The sequence below is a fragment of the Rhinopithecus roxellana genome, chromosome 8, assembly GCF_007565055.1.
Source record: "Rhinopithecus roxellana isolate Shanxi Qingling chromosome 8, ASM756505v1, whole genome shotgun sequence".
Classification (NCBI taxonomy): Eukaryota; Metazoa; Chordata; class Mammalia; order Primates; family Cercopithecidae; genus Rhinopithecus; species Rhinopithecus roxellana.
This window is the reverse complement of record NC_044556.1, coordinates 54232748-54250414: the sequence shown is the minus strand read 5'-3', so window position 1 is coordinate 54250414 and position 17667 is coordinate 54232748. Positions and strand designations below refer to the sequence as shown.

The 17667-nt window shown below is 44.1% G+C and overlaps 1 protein-coding gene across 4 annotated transcripts in view; it reads left to right on the top strand.

Moving 5' to 3' along the window:
- Window positions 1–17667, top strand: part of C8H1orf226 (chromosome 8 C1orf226 homolog) — a 344250-nt gene that overhangs the window by 240541 nt on the left and 86042 nt on the right. For 2 of the 4 annotated variants that reach the window (XM_030936746.1, XM_030936748.1), the window contains exons 3-4: window positions 4563–4655; window positions 17461–17534. The exons of 1 other annotated variant lie outside the window; for it this stretch is intronic. In XM_030936746.1, the coding sequence (XP_030792606.1) occupies window positions 4563–4655; window positions 17461–17534 (167 nt within the window). The remainder of the gene's footprint in view (window positions 1–4562; window positions 4656–17460; window positions 17535–17667) is intronic. One more of the 4 variants, XM_030936747.1, reaches the window with a different exon arrangement.

Sequence of the window (17667 nt, the reverse complement as noted above, 5' to 3'; positions counted from 1 at the left end):
GTGAACACAGTCAAGGACTTACAGAGCCTGGCATACCATTTGCCTTTGCAAACTGAGTCCTCTCCACTTGGTGAAGTTGCCTCTGAGCACCTTGACTCATAAGTAGGTCTTGGCTCACATCTGTAAGCATTGCAGAGACAGTGAGAAGGACTTGGCAAAATGAATTTTATGGTTAAGAATGAAGGAGACCTGCTTCCTGTGAAGCAGGTGAGAGAGTGTATCACCAGTCAAATTATTTCTGGCCAATGTGACTGAAGAACCAAGGATCCTGTTTTCTCTCTCTCTCTCTCTATTGCTCTCTCTCTCTCTTTCTCTCTCTCTCTCTCTCTCTCTCTCTCTCTCTCTCTCTCTCTGTGTGTGTGTGTGTGTGTGTGTGTGTGTGTGTGTGTGTGTGAAAAATCCATGGATATGTTAATATACATACATGTTAAAAATCAGGTATTTTCAAACATCCAGAGATTCTTTAGGGAGCTACACATTTTTGTGAAAACAGACTGTTAAATGTGTGAGGGGCATCTGATAGCCCCAGCTCTTCCCCTGGACTCTAAGGAAGTAATTCTGTTCATTCTGTTTCTGAAGTACAGCCTCAGGTTCAGGGCTGGCTGGTCCCTTCATGAGATGCCCACTCTGCTGTTGCAGACTTCTGGCCCTTCTTGGATACTCAGTGACCAGGATGGAGATATACAGGGTTAGGAGGCAGTTTGGGAAGTTGGGAAAAAGGAAGCACTGGGGTGTCAGAAGAGGAATAGAAATGAGGCTGCTTATCTGTCAGCAGCTCCCCAACTTCTCCTTGATGTTCTTCCTCATGTCTTCCATTGAGTGGTCACTCCTAGCTCCTGTTGGATGCTCTTCCCAGCTTCCCCTTCCTGGACCTCACTGACTGGCAGAGCACATTAAGTTCCAAGACCGCTATTCCAAAACAAGGTCCCAAGACTCTGTTTGTGAACCCCAGACACTTTCCCCTGGCCTTTCCAGTCCGCGGGTGGTGTTCCAGGACTTGCATTGTTTTGTTCCCTGAAAGGTCAAGTCCTGTAGGGCTTCATCTGTCCAGGCTGGTGGGGCTCTGGCTGGCAAAGCAAATGCATCAGATCAGCCTGGCCATATTCAGGGAGGGCCAGGCCCGTTGGCACACACTGCAGGGCTGGCATGGACTTTGTGGGAGGCTGGCCTGAGCCACAGACGGTGGCACCAGCAGTCCTGTTTGTTCTTCAGCCCCTGGCAAAGCCTAAGCAGATTGGATTCCTGTCCTGTGGAACACAGATGCTTCTTCCAGAGCCCACCTGCCCAGGCAGTGCTCCACCTTGGAGCAGCACAGTCAGTTTGGGAAAAAGGAGGACTTGTCCCTGAGAGCCCCTTCTCTTCTCCGTTCTTGTGGTTACTCCATTATCTCCCCTCTGTCCAAATTCATTTTCTCGCCCCTCAGTGAACACAATAACATGTTGTCCAAGTGAAGCGTAATTGCCATATAAACAAATGGCTTAATGATAATAAATATTAGAGCATTTTCAGATATTTGATTTCCTTTTATTTTCCTAGTTTCCAACAGAATTGCAAGTTAATTTTAATTTTTCTATTGAAAAGGGTATGGTACATCTGACCAGCAGGCAGGTGGGGAAGATGCAGAGTTTGTCCAACCTAAGAGCCCTTATATATCAAGCAGTTCTGGCAGCCGTGATGGGACGTGGAGGCCTATTTCCTGCCTCTCTTGTCCATCTTCATTTTGAAGCACTCCAGAGCATTCCACCAGCTGTTGTAAGGAGCACCTGTGTTGTTACCATCATTGAGGTTTTGGGAGAAATCATTTGGTCATGCTTTTCCATGCAGTGACTGTGCACACAGACCCTATAAGAGCCATTGGGAACTATGTGCATGGTGATCGAATTAGAGGCCCATTTCCAGTTCTAAAGAGAAAGTTCAGTTGTGCTTTTGAGTTCTTAAGACAAAGTTATTAAAAGGCATGGCTAAGCCTGCCAAAATACTAACTGTAGAAATAGGTAAAGTTTCAGATACATAAGCAAGGAGCTGGCTGGGTGCCTCTTGCTATGCTTGGGTGAGAAATCATGATTAATAAAGGCCACAGAGACTGAAACCAACAGGGAGGTGGCCCAGGCAAGAAAGAGAGATATGGTCAACTACATTATTCCAGAAATATAAGGCATTTAAGGTTATGGCGTAGCAGGCAGTATGTTCTCTAAAACTAGGACTGGGGAGAATGATGTAGTGTTTTGCAGAGGTAGGTTCTTGATATTTCTGCTTTGATTTTGTTGTTAGAAAAGAGAAGTATATGGAGCATATGAAAGTGATATACCGTAAGAAACCAAAGACAATAAAACAGTTGAGGTCCGACCAGTCCAGGGTAGGTTTTGTCCTCTTCTGGGTGTTTCTGGGACTCTTAGGCCTTTAACTTCCACCTGAGTGCATCAGACACACTCTTCTAATCTGCAGAAGCAGCCTGATTTTAGTACTCGTTCGGAAGGGAGGTGCAGCTGGAAGTTTGTGTTTATTAAAGCCCAAATGACTGGAGGTAAACGCAGGTATGATCAGGAAATGTAGCTGGTTCACCTCTCCCAGTAGGCACAAGGCCAAAGTCAGCCGACTTGCAGATTGTCATGCCGGTTCTTCCACCCAGAGGTTATTTGAGTTCATCCAGCACTGCAGCTGAGCAGAATGCTGTAGTCAGGGTGACACACTGCAAACTGGAGCCATGTCCTCAAGTGCATGCCAATCAAACCAACTTTAACCTTCACTGGTTTGTGGCTGCCGACCTAGAGAGGAATTTGTTACATGGCTGAGGTCCTATCCTACCTAAGCCAGACTCCAGTGCAAAAAAAATCCTGTCAGATGCGCCTCTCCTTCTCTGTCTCCATCTCCCTCCCTGCCACCTGTTTCCCCTTTACTCTTTACTATTAATTGGCCTGGGGTTCCCGGGCTGAAGCAGAGTTTCCTTCTGTCCCCATGTGTTTGCTGCTCTGGTTTGCTCTTCTTCCAGGGCCCCTTAGTAAAAGAAGAGCTTTTGACAGGGTAGTGTGGAGGTGGGGAAGTGACCACCACGCTGGGAGTGATGTAGGTTATAGGTCACCAGTGATGTAGGTTGCTGTCACCAGGACCCTCAAATCAGCTGTGACCAGAGCCTGCAATGACAATGTGAAGAAGGATCTCTTACCTCAGTTAGTGAGGTCCTATTCTTGTAGAGACAAGAACGTTTCTTGTAGAAACAGATAGCCAAGTAGTATCAATGATAACTCTGTACAGTGGAATAGAAGATCTGAGATTTTAATGAAAAGGATAGATTCAGGATAGTAGGAAGCTCTCAGTTGAGTTTGTAACGTCAGAATATTAAAAGGCACAGCGAAGAGAAAGTTCTGGATTTCTAATGAGATTTCTGAAGTAGGCTATGTTTTTATCTCATTAGAATGGATTAGAGTCAAGCCTATTAACACTAACTGTAGAAATAACTAGGTTTCAGATGCACTGTCAAGGTGCTAGGTGTCTTGTTCCAGGTGTCTTGAGTATAAAAGGTCCTAGAGAAGAGATGTGGGTGGGCTTTGGGTCGTGTGTTTCTTAATTTTTAATCTGTAGCCCAGATGTTTGATTAGAGAACTTTCGAGTGAAGTTTACTAGGTGGTGACAGTAAGATGGGAATCAGAGGAAAATGATTTTAATAAACTGGAGAAGTACTCAAAATGAAGTTCACTGAGGAGATGTAGAATTATACCACCAGTTATGAATAGCTGCACAAGTGTAAGAGATGGCTGTGAATAAACAAATGTACCAGAAAGAGCTGAGATTGAGGATGAGGCCAACATCCATCAGCACTATGGGGCTGTGGTTGGAGCATCCCTGTCTAGGACTACAAATAAGAGTTCAAGACACAGGGATTGTCACTATATACCCCATGAATATGTACAATTATTTGTCAATTAAAAATATAATTAAATAATACCTAACAAATACATGGTTTGTGAGGCCATATCTTTTCTAGATGTGGCAAAATCTTCAGGCTAACAGGGCTGTGGGTAGACTTGTAGACTGACTCACAGATAAAGGAAATTTGAAATTGAACTTGTAGAGAGTAATTTAGAATTCATAATTATCTTTCAGTGTGTAAAAATCCCTGATGTGAAGATTGGTGCCAGCTGTTAGTCTTTGCTAAGGATGGAATGTAGTTTCAGCAGCCTTTGATGAGACACTAGGAATACTTGCCTGACTGTGGAAGTCATTAAATGATAGAAGGAGTTATTGAGGGAAGGTTCTGATTTTTTATGGGATATTGCAAGTAGACTATATTTTCATTTCATGAGGGTAGTTGAGGTCCATCTACCCTAGCTGATGATTGAGAAGTGGATTGACTATTCAGAGTCCCGTTTCTAACCCAGAGATTGCCTGGGCCCTGCCTGCAGACATCCACCTGCTTTTACATCCCCCAAGGTGCTCCCTGCCCCCAGGCGCTGTTCGCCGCACCTGTCTGGGGATGTTTTTTCCAGGCGTGGACTAGCTGAGTCTGTGTAGATGCACTGATCTCATCAGATTGCACTTTCTTTTTGTTTTCTTCTCTCTTGCAGTATGAGTTTAAAGCCAAGAACATCAAGAAGAAGAAAGTGAGCATTATGGTTTCAGTGGATGGAGTGAGAGTCATTCTGAAGAAGAAGAAAAAGGTAAGTGACTCTGAACCAGAATCTGAGGTGAAGAGGAAAGCAGGGGAGGTAGGCCTTTTTCTTCCGGGCCCCCCTCCAGAGAGAATCCCTCCCTTATCTGGCAAGCTCTTCTGCTTTGAGCAGCAACGGTGCTGAGAGGCTGCTGCAGAGTGCAGGGTGAGGCGGGGCCAAAGGCCTAGTCACCAATTGGGTCAGTCAGTCCTGGTACCCCAGGTGATGGGAGTCACCTCCTGTCATCCATGCCTTCAAACCCCCTCCCCATTTTCATACCTTTATCTTTGAGTCCTGATGGTAGGAAATATTTTCAATCCTTCCTTCCTTCCTTCCTTCCTTCCTTCCTTCCTTCCTTCCTTCCTTCCTTCCTTCCTTCCTTCCTTCCTTCCTTCCTTCCTTCCTTCCTTCCTTCCTTCCTTCCTTTCTCCCTCCCTCCCTCCCTCCCTCCCTCCCTCCCTCCCTCCCTCCCTTCCTTCCTTTGATGGAGTTTCTCTCTTTTGCCCAGGCTCGAGTGAAATGGTGCAATCTCAGCTCACTGCAACCTCTAGCCCCTGGGTTGAAGTGATTCTCCTGCCTCAGCCTCCCAGGTAGCTGTGATTACTGGCGCCTGCCACCACGCCCAGCTAATTTTTATATTTTTAGCAGACAGGGTTTCGCCATGGTGGCCAGGTGGTCTCGAACCCCTGACCTCAGCTATCCACCCACCTCAGCCTCCCAAAGTGCTAGGATTATAGGTGTGAGTCACTGAGTCCAGCCTGTTTTCTTTTGATTAGGTTAAATGTAAACACCTGCTGTCCTAGGGGGCTGCTCTGTCCCTTTCAGGTATCTTCATACAACTCTGTTGTTGTCCATCATGAGGCAACTTCATAGTTTTGTCCTTAGGGCACAGTCTTGTTTCCTACCTCACTGTCTCTCCCATGTACCTTTACCATATGTGGTGGCTTCCCCACTGTGCATGTGAGAAAACTGAGGTTGGATCACATGAGGCAGTGGTGCACTGAGGTATCACCTGTAGATAAGCTGCCCCGCCTCCACTAAGCACATGAAAGCCAGGCTGGAGTAGCGTCTCCCTGAGGGAGTGCACGGGACCTCATGACTCACTTTGAAACTAGATCCTGGGTAATCTCCAGTGTGGTTTCACCCTCCTGCTGGCCCAGAAAAGAGACGGTCTAGCAGGTCTTTCCTAGATCTAACTCTTCTGATGCCAGGCTTGGGAAAATGGAGCCACCCATCTTGTTTCCTGCACCCACACTTAGTGTCCGTTTCAGGGCCATGGCTGTGATTTGAATAATGCCTTTAATCACAGGGTTCATTTTACACCGTCTCAGACAGATGAATGCACATGAATAGCAATCAGCCTTTTTGTCATCTTGTTCTCTTGTGACAGTTCTCTGGTATCTTAATGCTACCACCACACTCAGATACATGCACACTCTCTCTCTCTCTCTCTCTCTCTCTCTCTCTCTCTCTCTCTCTCTCTCTCTCTCTCTCTCTCTCTGCTTATAGAATTGAGAGAGGTGAGAGTAGACATGCTATTGGGTAAATGCACAATTTTCTCCAAGGAAATGGAATACTTGGCAAATTTCACTGATCACCATCATGATTAGGTTAAGAACTAGAGCTCTTTGCCAAGTAGCTGTAGGTGTAGAGACAGCCATAGCCTATGTTCAGCCGTGAGGCAATGGTACCATGTACAGCCTGACATTGCCCACTGATTCGTTGGTGCTCGTGCCAGGCTAGTGGGTAAAAACGTTGAATAGTCCTCTCCTCCCACAATTAGCTTGTTGATTTTCACTGGGTCAGTGTGACAAGCTGGGAGGAACCCTCAGCCCATTTGAGAAGACCTGGGTTTCAGTCCTGGCTCTACCCTTCCTGGCCTGTGGTTCTAACCATGTTATTTTGCCTCTCTCAGCTTCAACTGTGAAGAGTTCAATTAGGTGATCACTTTGGCTTTTCTAGCTCAAATACTCTGTGCCAGCTCTGGAACCATGCTTTTTGTATTTGTGTGTATATATAGGTCACCTGCATGTATTTAGGTCTTTGAGAACCTACTGGACTACCAACAACAACAACAACAAACCACAAAAACAAAACAAAACAAAACAAAAGAATAAAAAAAAAACAGCCCCTGGAGTCTGAGTGGATCACTATGTTGTTGTTTCCCAATCTTCTAGGGCAGGAGGGGACCCTCTGAGGTCCAACATCTCTGAGGCAGCCATCCAGCCTCCTCTTTCTCCAGCCTTTTTGTAACTGGTGAATGGTGATGTGTTTGCTGGCTGAGAACTGTGTTTACAGTGAGTCCCTGCCCTCCCGTGAACTTTTTAAGGGCAGGAGCCATCTTTGTAAGCCCAGCACTTGCCTGGCCGCCAGACATATGTATTATGTTTTCAGTAATTGTGGCTGTTCGCTAGCTGCATGATTGAATATTATTTGTGTGTAGTGATGTCATTCAATTATGAAAAAATAAGTACTTAGCAATTGGATCAAATGAAGTCTAGTTTGTTACCTTTATCATATTGTCCTTCCTCTTTTTCTTCCTGTCAATCTGCCAGTTTAAAATAAAGAAAGAAAAAAAAAACAAGGATGAGATCCTTTCTCAAATATAGGAAGGCTTCCATAAAAATTGCTAATTCTATAGCATTAATTGTAGGATTTGTTCAGGTGACTATAATCTTCAGGTGCATTATACTAGTGTAGGCAGTGGCCAGATATAATCAACTCTCATTGAGATGTAAAAAACATCTTTTTGTTTATAATAACAAATATCTAAAAATGCTGTCATCTTGAACTGATGCCAATAGATCATGAATTTCAAATTCTTTATGAATCTTAGGTTGAATTTGTGATGTAAACCCAGTTACTAAGATAATTAGCTGTATTTTGATGTCTCTCAACCAGTACATGTTCTTCAACTCGCATCTAGGCTCAAGTAATTATCTTTTCCATGTATATATAATGATTAGTTATTATAATACTGGAATCACACTATAGCACCATTTGCTAGGGAGTGGAATCCTGAATAAGAAAGACTAGTCTTGAACTTCATCCAAGGGATTTTTCTAATAAAGGACCCAAAAGGCTTCAGTTTTATATGGTTTCTCTTATGAACCAATAACTTTGTTGGGATCCCCTAAGGCAACATTCTAAAAAGGCGCCATCATTTTCATTAATTCATTGTGTGTCTACCATGTTCAAGAATCTGCATAGGTTATATAAGGATATTAGATATTAACTCTTCCCTGCAAAATTATTCTTTGTCACTGTATGCACACATAGATCTATTACAGGTTTTATAAAATTGCGTTGCAGTTATTTATCTCTTTCCCCCATAGGTTGTTAGCTTTAGGGGGCAGGGACCATGTCTTCCCTCAAATCTGATTTCATCTGTTTGGAAAAGTAGACCAGAGGGAGCAAACCGATGTAAGTAATTACACACTAAGGTGATAATGAGAACAGCTAATAGTAATAGCTAACACTGATATTGAGTACCTGCTATTGCCCAGGCCTTGTTTGATGCATGTTTACACTTAACAAATCCTACAACTGTCCTGTTAGGTAGATACCATTCTTATGATTGTTCAAAAGCAGATTGAGCAACTTGCCTGAATCTCAGATCCTATCAGTGGTGAAGTCAAGGTTCGAACCTTGTCTTACTTAAATTCCAAGCAGGTTCTTTCCACTGCTCTGTTGCTGTGTATGTGTCTGATCTTTTTGGACCCTTTTGGATAATAACCACTCTATAGGAAATGCCTAATTAATTAAGCCAGAGTCTTTAACTCCTAACCTATACTCTGTCATGGGTGCATTACATCACAGGGAAACTATGTTCCTGCCCAAACAGTAGTGCTGGTTACTATGGAAACACAGAAGTCAGATCAAATTAAGAAAAGGAGGCACTCAGAATTGTAGAACCAGAATTTAGCCAAAGAGGAGTAAAGGAGACTTAAAAAATGATTTAACCTGATCCTCTAATTGATTAGATGTAGCAACAGAGGATAAAAGAAGTCCAGTGACTGTCCCTAAGGACACCCAGGTAGTTACTGACATCCAGGGTGTGAATCTAGGCCCTAAACTTCATCCAGTCTTCTTTCCACCATATTGTATTTCTTGGCCATCTTTATTTTCTGCTACTTTAAAAACAGGCCTATTAGGAATTGTGCACATCGTGGGAGGATTTATTACTGCTTCAATTTTGAAATGCACGTTCCTATATCCTATATCCTGAAGGAGAGAGATAGCTTTATTTTCAGTGTAATCCCATTCTATCTAGAAGCATGGAGAAGTTGTCAAACTGCATTTATATGGCCTTTGCAATTTTTTTTTAAGTCACCACTGCTATTAGGTGCTTGAATAATGCTGCATGAATAATTGTGAAGCTTGCAGGCTTTGTGATATGCCTACTGATAATTTCTAGTAGGGATAGGAAATGAATGTCAGTACAAATTTCTCCTCTACTTTAGCATTCCTGAGGAAGGGCTTCAGAGATGCCATATCCATTTCTGCATGTCAAAAGGAGAAAGGACCACTGTGATAATTATTCCTGACTCTGTTTTATCTTCTTGGCACGGTTCCAGGAAGACCTACCTCTAAACCAGTTCCCATATAACATTCCTTGCCAGGAGCTTTTAGAATGGCAAAGTGGCTGTGAATTTTCATGGAGGACTTGACATGTGCACTCAGCAGATAAAGGAAAGAGAAGGTCCTATATCAAAGTTGCGCTTACCCCATTCAGTGGTCTTACAAAAGCATACAGAGCAAGCCCTTTATCCCTTTCCTCTGTGGAAAGCAAAGAACTTCCTGGTAGTGGACAGTGAAAGACTGATTTCATCATTTGGAGTTGCAGACTACCTGCAGACTGCAGGTAGAAGAGTTGGATTTTATTTATCACTGGACTGGGTGGCCTTGGAGGGAAATAAGTCAACTTCTCTGAGCCTCAGTGGTCACCTTTAAGGTGGAGACTAATTTTAGTAATCTGAAAGCGTTATGTAGAAGTTCTTTCCCTAAATGGAGGAAAGGACTTTTTTCCCCATATCAACTATGAGAATGAAAAACGAAGCAGATACAGATGACTTTCCTATATCTTTGCTATCTCACCTTCTCACTTTCTGTGTTAGTCTAGGTCCTCTGAGAAGGTGATGCCAAGACACTGTTAAATGCCTTTGGGAGAAAATGGGGAAGCATCTGAGAAAGGCTGGGAGAGCTGTCAGGCTGCAGGGAGGCCTGCCCCTGAGTGCAAGAGAGAGGGAAGGAAGGAAGGAAGGAAGGAAGGAAGGAAGGAAGGAAGGAAGGAAGGGAGGGAGGGAGGGAGGGAGGGAGGGAGGGAGGGAGGGAGGGAGGGAGGGAGGGAGGAAGGAAGGTAGGTTAGCAAAAGGCTCTTAGACTGCAGTGTGGTCTGAGAAAGGCTTGGCAAGGTTTCAGGGTGTCCAGAAGCCAAAGTTGCCTGTCCGGATCCCCACATCTCCCAGGGACAGGCCTGCCTTACTATCCCTCCATTCTCAGTCACTGGCTGGATCAGTCTGTGGAAAGCATAGCTCCTGAACCAACATGATAATGAACTTCAGAGTACAGCAGCTGGGGCCCTTAGGTGCACCTCCCTGTGACTGGAGGTCTGTGGTGTACACTCTATGATCACACCTTCCTTTGTCACTCCAGAAAATGTTTACTAACCAAGATATGAAGTTGAGCCTTCCTTCAAGTTAAGCTGCTCCCTCTATCTCACTGACTTTTAAAAATACCCTGTAGTAAGGAATTCATAAACAAAGAGAAGAGGGGAAGGGAGGAGATGGCACAGAAAGAGAGACAGGTTAATAAACTCTAGTTTAGAGATCTCCTAAAAGGCTCAGCAGTACCATGAATGTCCTTGGCAGGTATGGAGGGCACAGGAATAAGAGAAAGGAGTTACACATATCCACATACAGAGTTGGGGCGTGGCAGAATGCCAGGCAGTTGCCCCTAGGACTAATTAATCTGCTCCACCAGGCACTCCCTCCCCACTCATAATTTTATCTCCATTTACTTTATTTCTGGAGTGAGTGAAGAGGCCAATCTTTGTCTCCTTGAGCACTTAGCATATTGGCCTCATCACTGCTGCTGCTGCTGCTGCTGTTAGTACTCCTGCTCCGGTGGGAGCCCTGCCTGAGCCTGCACTCGTGGTGGAAGGAGGCTGAAGACCAGCCCTGTTGGTGCCCAGTCCTGCGGCTCCCTTGGGCTGTTTGCAGTAAATAAGCCTGTGAAGGTCCCCCTTTCCCCAGAAGGCGCTCAGAGAGGTGCTGACAGCTTTAGAGGTGTGTATCCCCTCCTTTCCTCCTCTCTTTCTCCTCCTCTTTCCTTCCATTGCCATCTGAACTGAAAATGTCCTCATTTCCTGGCATATCATGGAGACCACAGCTGATCCCGGACCACAGTAGCAAAACTGAAAATTTCCCTCACATAGCTACCAAGACTCCAAGTCTTTATTTTCAAGCATTTTAAAAAAAAAAAAAAAAAAAGGAAAAAAAAAAAAAAGACTTCAAAGACAGTTAAACTGAGTTTGGCTGCAGTTATTGTTCAGTAATGCATCTCTGTCCTATCTATTTTTGAAACCAGCTTTGATTTATGATCCCATAGGTCTGGGAAATTCGTTTTTCTTCCTGTTTTTCTTCTCATTTCAGATTTTTTTTTTTCTAATTGTTTTTCCTTAGAAGAGTATTTCCATATAGAGAAGTGAGGAGGGGCTGGTTTGTTTGTGTTGTTTTGTTTTTTTCTTTGAAATACTTGCAAAATAGAGGCAATAAGAGACACAATTTCAGACCAAGAGAAAGGAAGAATCAAATTGTTCTTGAATTAAGATATTGGTGACAATCGTAAAGTCACGTGAGATATGTGAAGCGGGGCCTCCCTCTAAGTTAAGCCATTCATTATATTGCATTGCCTATGAATTGTGCCAGAGTAGTGGAGTCAGCACTAGTCCAAACATCAGGAGAATTTGTTTTTACTCTCGGCTGGGCTACTAACAAGGGGTGACACCTTGCTTGAGTGACTACACTCCTCAGGGTATTATTTGAAAGAGGTACAGTGGGGGAGGGGTGGAGACCCTTTAGTTCTAAAGTTCTTAGACAATCATGCAGGTCTTGAGGAGACTGGGTTAAAAAGCTCCAACAGTGGCCGGGTGCGGTGGCTCATGCCTGTAATACCAGCACTTTGGGAGGCCGAAGCAGGCGGATCACCTGAGCTTAGGAGTTCAAGACCAGCCTGACCAACATGGTGAAACCCCATCTCTACTAAATATACAAAAATTAGCTGGGCATGGTGATGCGTGCCTGTAGTCCCAGCTACTTGGGAGACGGAGGCAGGAGAATCGCTTGAACCCGGGAGGCAGAGGTTGCAGTGAGCCAAGATTATGCCACTGCACTCCAGCCTGGCCACAGAGCGAGACTCCGTCTCAAAAACAAACAAAGCTCCAACAGTATTTGCATTAGTTTCTTGAATAACCAAAACACTGGTGAGTCCCTGCTACTCCCCAAATGCATTGAGTTATCTTGATAATTTCCTGATCTCCTCATAGATTTAATATTTTTCATCCAAAGATGAAGGTCTGTAAAGTGACAGGACTAGATTTTAATGAGATCTTCAGAAAATGAAAATAAGTAGGTTGGTGAAAAGATCTTTTTGGTTTTCCCCTTCTTCAGGACATTCTATATGGGTGCTGGGACCTCTTTTAAAAGTAAAGTATGTTTTGGCTTTTGTAGACCATGCCAATGTTCATTCTTATTAAATTAACCCAAGGGGCCCTGGGAACCTGGCTTCTCTGTCCTCCTATTCACATCTGCCAGAGAAAGAAAATAGTTGTTCTGTATTATTTTGCCTCATTATTCTTTCCTTTTAATGAATGTCTTAGTTACGTTCTATAGAATTGCCGAGAAGAGGCTTGCCCGGGTTAGCTTTGATAATGGAGGCGCATTGCAAGGCTTGGAGGAAACATGAGCTGGCGCCCGACGCATCCTCTCCCTCAGTGTTGCCGCCAGTGTGAGTGGAAATAGAGTCACCGGTCACAAAAACTGTTCACCGTTATGGGGCTCAGCCTAGACTCCACTTAGGATTTGATATTCCCCAGAGAGAGGAATCGATTGGGTGGAGTTGGGTCTTTTTACTGTAGAGCTCGATGATTGAGTGGTTTAATGCCAGCCCCTTGCTGGCTCCCCATGGTCAGTCAGGTGGGGATCCCAACCCTAGACAGTCATGGCCAGGTTAGCACAGTTGGCTTCCTCAGACGTGTGCAGCATAAACCAAACTACCCTCATTCAGACCACCTCAGACACTGAGGTGGGCCCTGGCCTGAGACAGTGGGACTGTGGTCAGTTGACTCTCTGAAATGTCAGGGGAGCTCCTTGTGCCAGGCCTGAGACTCCAGAGGAGTGTGTGATAAAACAAGCTCCAACAGTATTTGCATTCCTCAGAAGGGGACAGGGCATGTGGCTGGTTGGAGTTCACAGCCTCTTTGGTGTATTGGGTCATTGGCTCGGTCACATTGAAAATCACACCAGACTGTTTTCCATAATGGTTGAACTAGTTTACAATCCCACCAACAGTGTAAAAGTGTTCCTATTTCTCCACATCCTCTCCAACACCTGTTGTTTCCTGACTTTTTAATGATTGCCATTCGAACTGGTGTGAGATGGTATCTCATTGTGGTTTTGATTTGCATTTCTCTGATGGCCAGTGATGATGAGCATTTTTTCATGTGTCTATTGGCTGTATGAATGTCTTCTTTTGAGAAATGTCTGTTCATATCCTTTGCCCACTTTTTGATGGGGTTGTTTTTTTCTTGTATATTTGTTTGAGTTCTTTGTAACTAGATGTACCATATGACCCAGCCATCCCACTACTAGGTATATACCCAAAGGATTATAAATCATGCTGCTATAAAGACACATGCACACGTATGTTTATTGCGGCACTATTCACAATAGCAAAGACTTGGAATCAACCCAAATGTCCATCTGTGACAGACTGGATGAAGAAAATGTGGCACACATACACCATGGAATACTATGCAGCCATAAAAAAGGATGAGTTTGCATCCTTTGTAGGGACATGGATGCAGCTGGAAACCATCATTCTTAGCAAACTATCACAAGAAGAGAAAACCAAACACCGCATGTTCTCACTCATAGGTGGGAACTGAACAATGAGATCACTTGGACTCGGGAAGGGGACATCACACACCGGGGCCTATCATGGGGAGGGGGGAGGGGGTAGGGATTGCATTGGGAGTTATACCTGATATAAATGATGAATTGAGGGGTGCTGACGAGTTGATGGGTGCAGCACACCAACATGGCACAAGTATACATATGTAACAAACCTGCATGTTATGCACATGTACCCTAGAACTTAAAGTATAATAAAAAAAGAAAAAATTAAAAAAAAAAAAAAAAGAAATTTGAAATGCAAAAAAAAAAAAAAAATCACACCAGAGCTGCAAGGACTGTTGGGAGCAGACTGCCCTGATGACGAGAGCATGAGAGAAGTAAAGATACGTTCTCTCAGGAGCAAAGTACGTCTGCTGACGCCCCACCAAGTGTTTAAGCCACAGCAGCCACTTCCTGAGTACACTGAGGTGGGCCCTGGCCTGAGACAGTGGGACTGTGGTCAGTTGACTCTCTGAAATGTCAGGGGAGCTCCTTGTGCCAGGCCTGAGACTCCAGAGGAGTGTGTGATAAAACAAGCTCCAACAGTATTTGCATTACTGTTGCTGAGGATTTCAGTCCAGTCTTTCTTTGGTGTGTAGCAGTGGCTCTCAACCCTAGGGTCACATCAGCACCACTTGAAATGTTTGTTAAAGCTACAGATTATCGGGCCTTACCTCTGACCCACTGTATTCACGTCTTTCAAGAGGTGGAGCCAAGGCAACTGTAGTTTAAAAAAAAAAAAACACACACACACACACACAAAAAACAAAACAAACAAAAAAAACATGATAGATATAGGAACCAGACTTTTACTTCTGGGAAGACCAAGTAGATGCACTTTACACTATTCCTCCTGCTAAGTACAGCTGAAAACCCTAGACGTTATATATAAAATCAGCATCCAAAGGTTCTGAGAGGTGGAGAGAGGGCAGCCTGGCTAGGAACCTAGGGACCCACAAACTGTATAGTTGTGAATTCCCTGGGTTTCTTTCACCTCATACATCCCAGATGCAGAGCTAAAGAAGCTGGCAACTCACACATGCCAGTAGGAACAGGCATAAAAGCCCCAACAAAAGCCTGCTCTCTCCAGCCAAAGAGGAGAAAAGGGGCAGCACAACAAGGCAGAAGAGTATCCACAATAACCACTCTCTTTCAGCCAAACAATCCACGGAAGACCAGCCTAACCGCCACCCAGGCCCCTGTGACTAAGCCGGAGCCCAGGCTTGTCCACCCTTGTTGGGCTGTAATGAGGTGCCCCAACACCCCCTCCAGTGGTGCCACCAAAGGCTGAGAAGGGGGCCATGCCCTTCTTCCCTGCCAGCTGGTAACGAGTGTCCCGCACCACCCTTCTCGCTCCCGTTTCCCGTGTGGTGTCTGTGGAGAAGCTACACTTCTACCACTGACCTGCAGTCATGAAGCCACTGACTGTGTATGTTGTCAGTGGATGCCATGTGGGAACTCCAAGGCACCCCTACCCCTAATTGGAAGCCCAGTGGGGACCTAAAACTCCAGCCCACACCCAGCAGTAATGAGGAGCTTGCTTCCCCTGTGTATCAGCAGAGGCTGAGTGGGGACCCAGCCTTAACTCCCTTCTGGGGGTAATAAGGTGGCATCCTACTCCTTCCCCTGTTTAGTATCACAGTAAGACAGTGCATACAGAAAGTTTAAATAACATCTAGAGTCTTACAATACTCAAAATGTCTAGGCTTCAATTGAAAATCACTCACTTTACCAGGAATGAGGAAAATCTCAATTTCTATGAAGAAAAGACAATCAATTGGTGCTAACACCAAGATAACAGAGATGTTAGAATTATCTGACAAAGATTTTGAGCACAAAAATGCTTCCATGAGCAGCTATAAAAACTTTTTTAAAAAATGAAAAAGTAGTGTCTCAGCAAAGAAAAAGAAACAACTAAATAGAGATATTAGAACTGAAAAATACAATAGCTAAAATAGACTCAATAGATGGACTCCACAGCTTCATACACATTGCTAACTGCATTGAATTAAAAGTGCAGGTAGAATATGTGGTCATGGCTAGAGATGTGACTTAATTTAATATTTATGTTGTAAAGATTTTGCCCTGAGATCAAACCATCTTTTAAGCTTATTATTATATTTTGCTGTTTGAAGGATTACTATGGAGAACAATGATATTGGATGTTTACAATATGCATGCAGGTATTTGGGCTTTAACTCTGAAAAATTTCAGTGCATCAGTTGGAAACCAGCCTAATGTGTGCTCATTATGAGGTCATTAAAAAAAGTGCTATAAACCAATCTGCTGGGTTAGGAGGAGTGTCATGGCTGGAACATTAAAAGGCTGTGTCTCTATACCATGCTGATCAGGGATCCAGTTCATTTTACCAGGTTTTGGGGGGATCACTGTTAAGTAGAATACATACAAAGAAAATTCACTATGGTAGCAGGTAGTCTGGAAAACTTGTCTAGTGAGGGATGTTTACAAAACCTGGGATTATTTAGTATAAAGATGTTCTGGACTTGCCGTGTTTATGTATTTGAAGGGGTTCTTGCTTAGAAAAGAGATTAGTCTCCTGTGTTGCTCCAAATAGGTAGTTCATATATTAAAATTTTATAGGGTAGTCAGTAGCAATTATAGGAAGGTATCTTTTTAAAAAAATATTTAGTTTTTGGCTATAATTGAAGTTTTGTTGTCTGTAAAACAGTGTTTGATATTGGATGTTTTTAAACCAGTCTAAAATCCACCTCTATGGATTGTATTGGTATTGAATCAAAATCAAAAGCAGGAATTAAATGTGTGTGTGTGTGTGCGCACGCACGCGTGCACTTATGGTGTTTGGGTAAAGCTGCTGACAATACTTCTTCCTAATGTCACTGTAAGAGCCTGGACATGATCTCCACTAGTCCCAGGTGGGGGCCTAACAACCTCCAAAGCCCAGTATGTTTAGAGAGTGGCCACCCTGTGCATTATCTCTGAGAAATCCATATAGCTAAAAGCATTCAATTAATCCACTGTATACCCTTTGCCCTTTCACCCTTCTTGAGTCCTTCTTTCATAAACGAATGTGTTCTTTCCTAATTTCCCTGGACGGCAAAGTCTCTCTGACAAAGGCCGATGAAGGTAGAGCAGGATTCTCTGTCTCTGCACCTGGAGGTTGGACCTGTGGGGGTGTCGTTGGCCACTGACCCTAATGTCCCCCGACAATGGGGTGCTTCTCACCTCAGCAAGCACTGCAACTTTCCTCCAACTCCTCATCCCCAGCCTAGAGGGTCTCTTTTGTGTTCACCGTAAGTTAGGTTTACAGCCAGAATGAATAGCCTCTTGGCGGTCACTCTGCAAATGTACCAATTAACCTACCTGGCTTATCTAGAGCTCCACACTACACCACCACTTCACCCTCTGTATTCCTTGAGGCCTTCTTGGCTTCTGCCTACCCTCTGAGCTCTGGAGAGACATTCTCCTAAAGTGCTTGGAGGAAACTGATCAGACTAAACACTTGACATTTTCTACTCATCCTTTTGGAGCAATCAACTCCAGGCCTCTTAGAGGGAAAAAGTCAGGTCAGGAGCAAAATGCATGTGTTTGCATAAGTATGGATAGCTCAGTGTGTGCCCTGGTTCTGTAACTGAGGACAAGCCTAACTTATTCATTTACAGCTTCTTTTATTGCAGAAAAAGGAATGGACATGGGATGAGAGCAAGATGCTGGTGATGCAGGACCCCATCTACAGGTAAGATATCACTGAGCCCCAGAGTCCCCCTGCCCTCTCCTACAGCCAACCCTGTCAGGCTGGTGGATCCAGGCAAATTTAAATAAACTTCTGTGCTTTTCCCTCCTGAGACCTGTTGCTTCCATTAGATGTG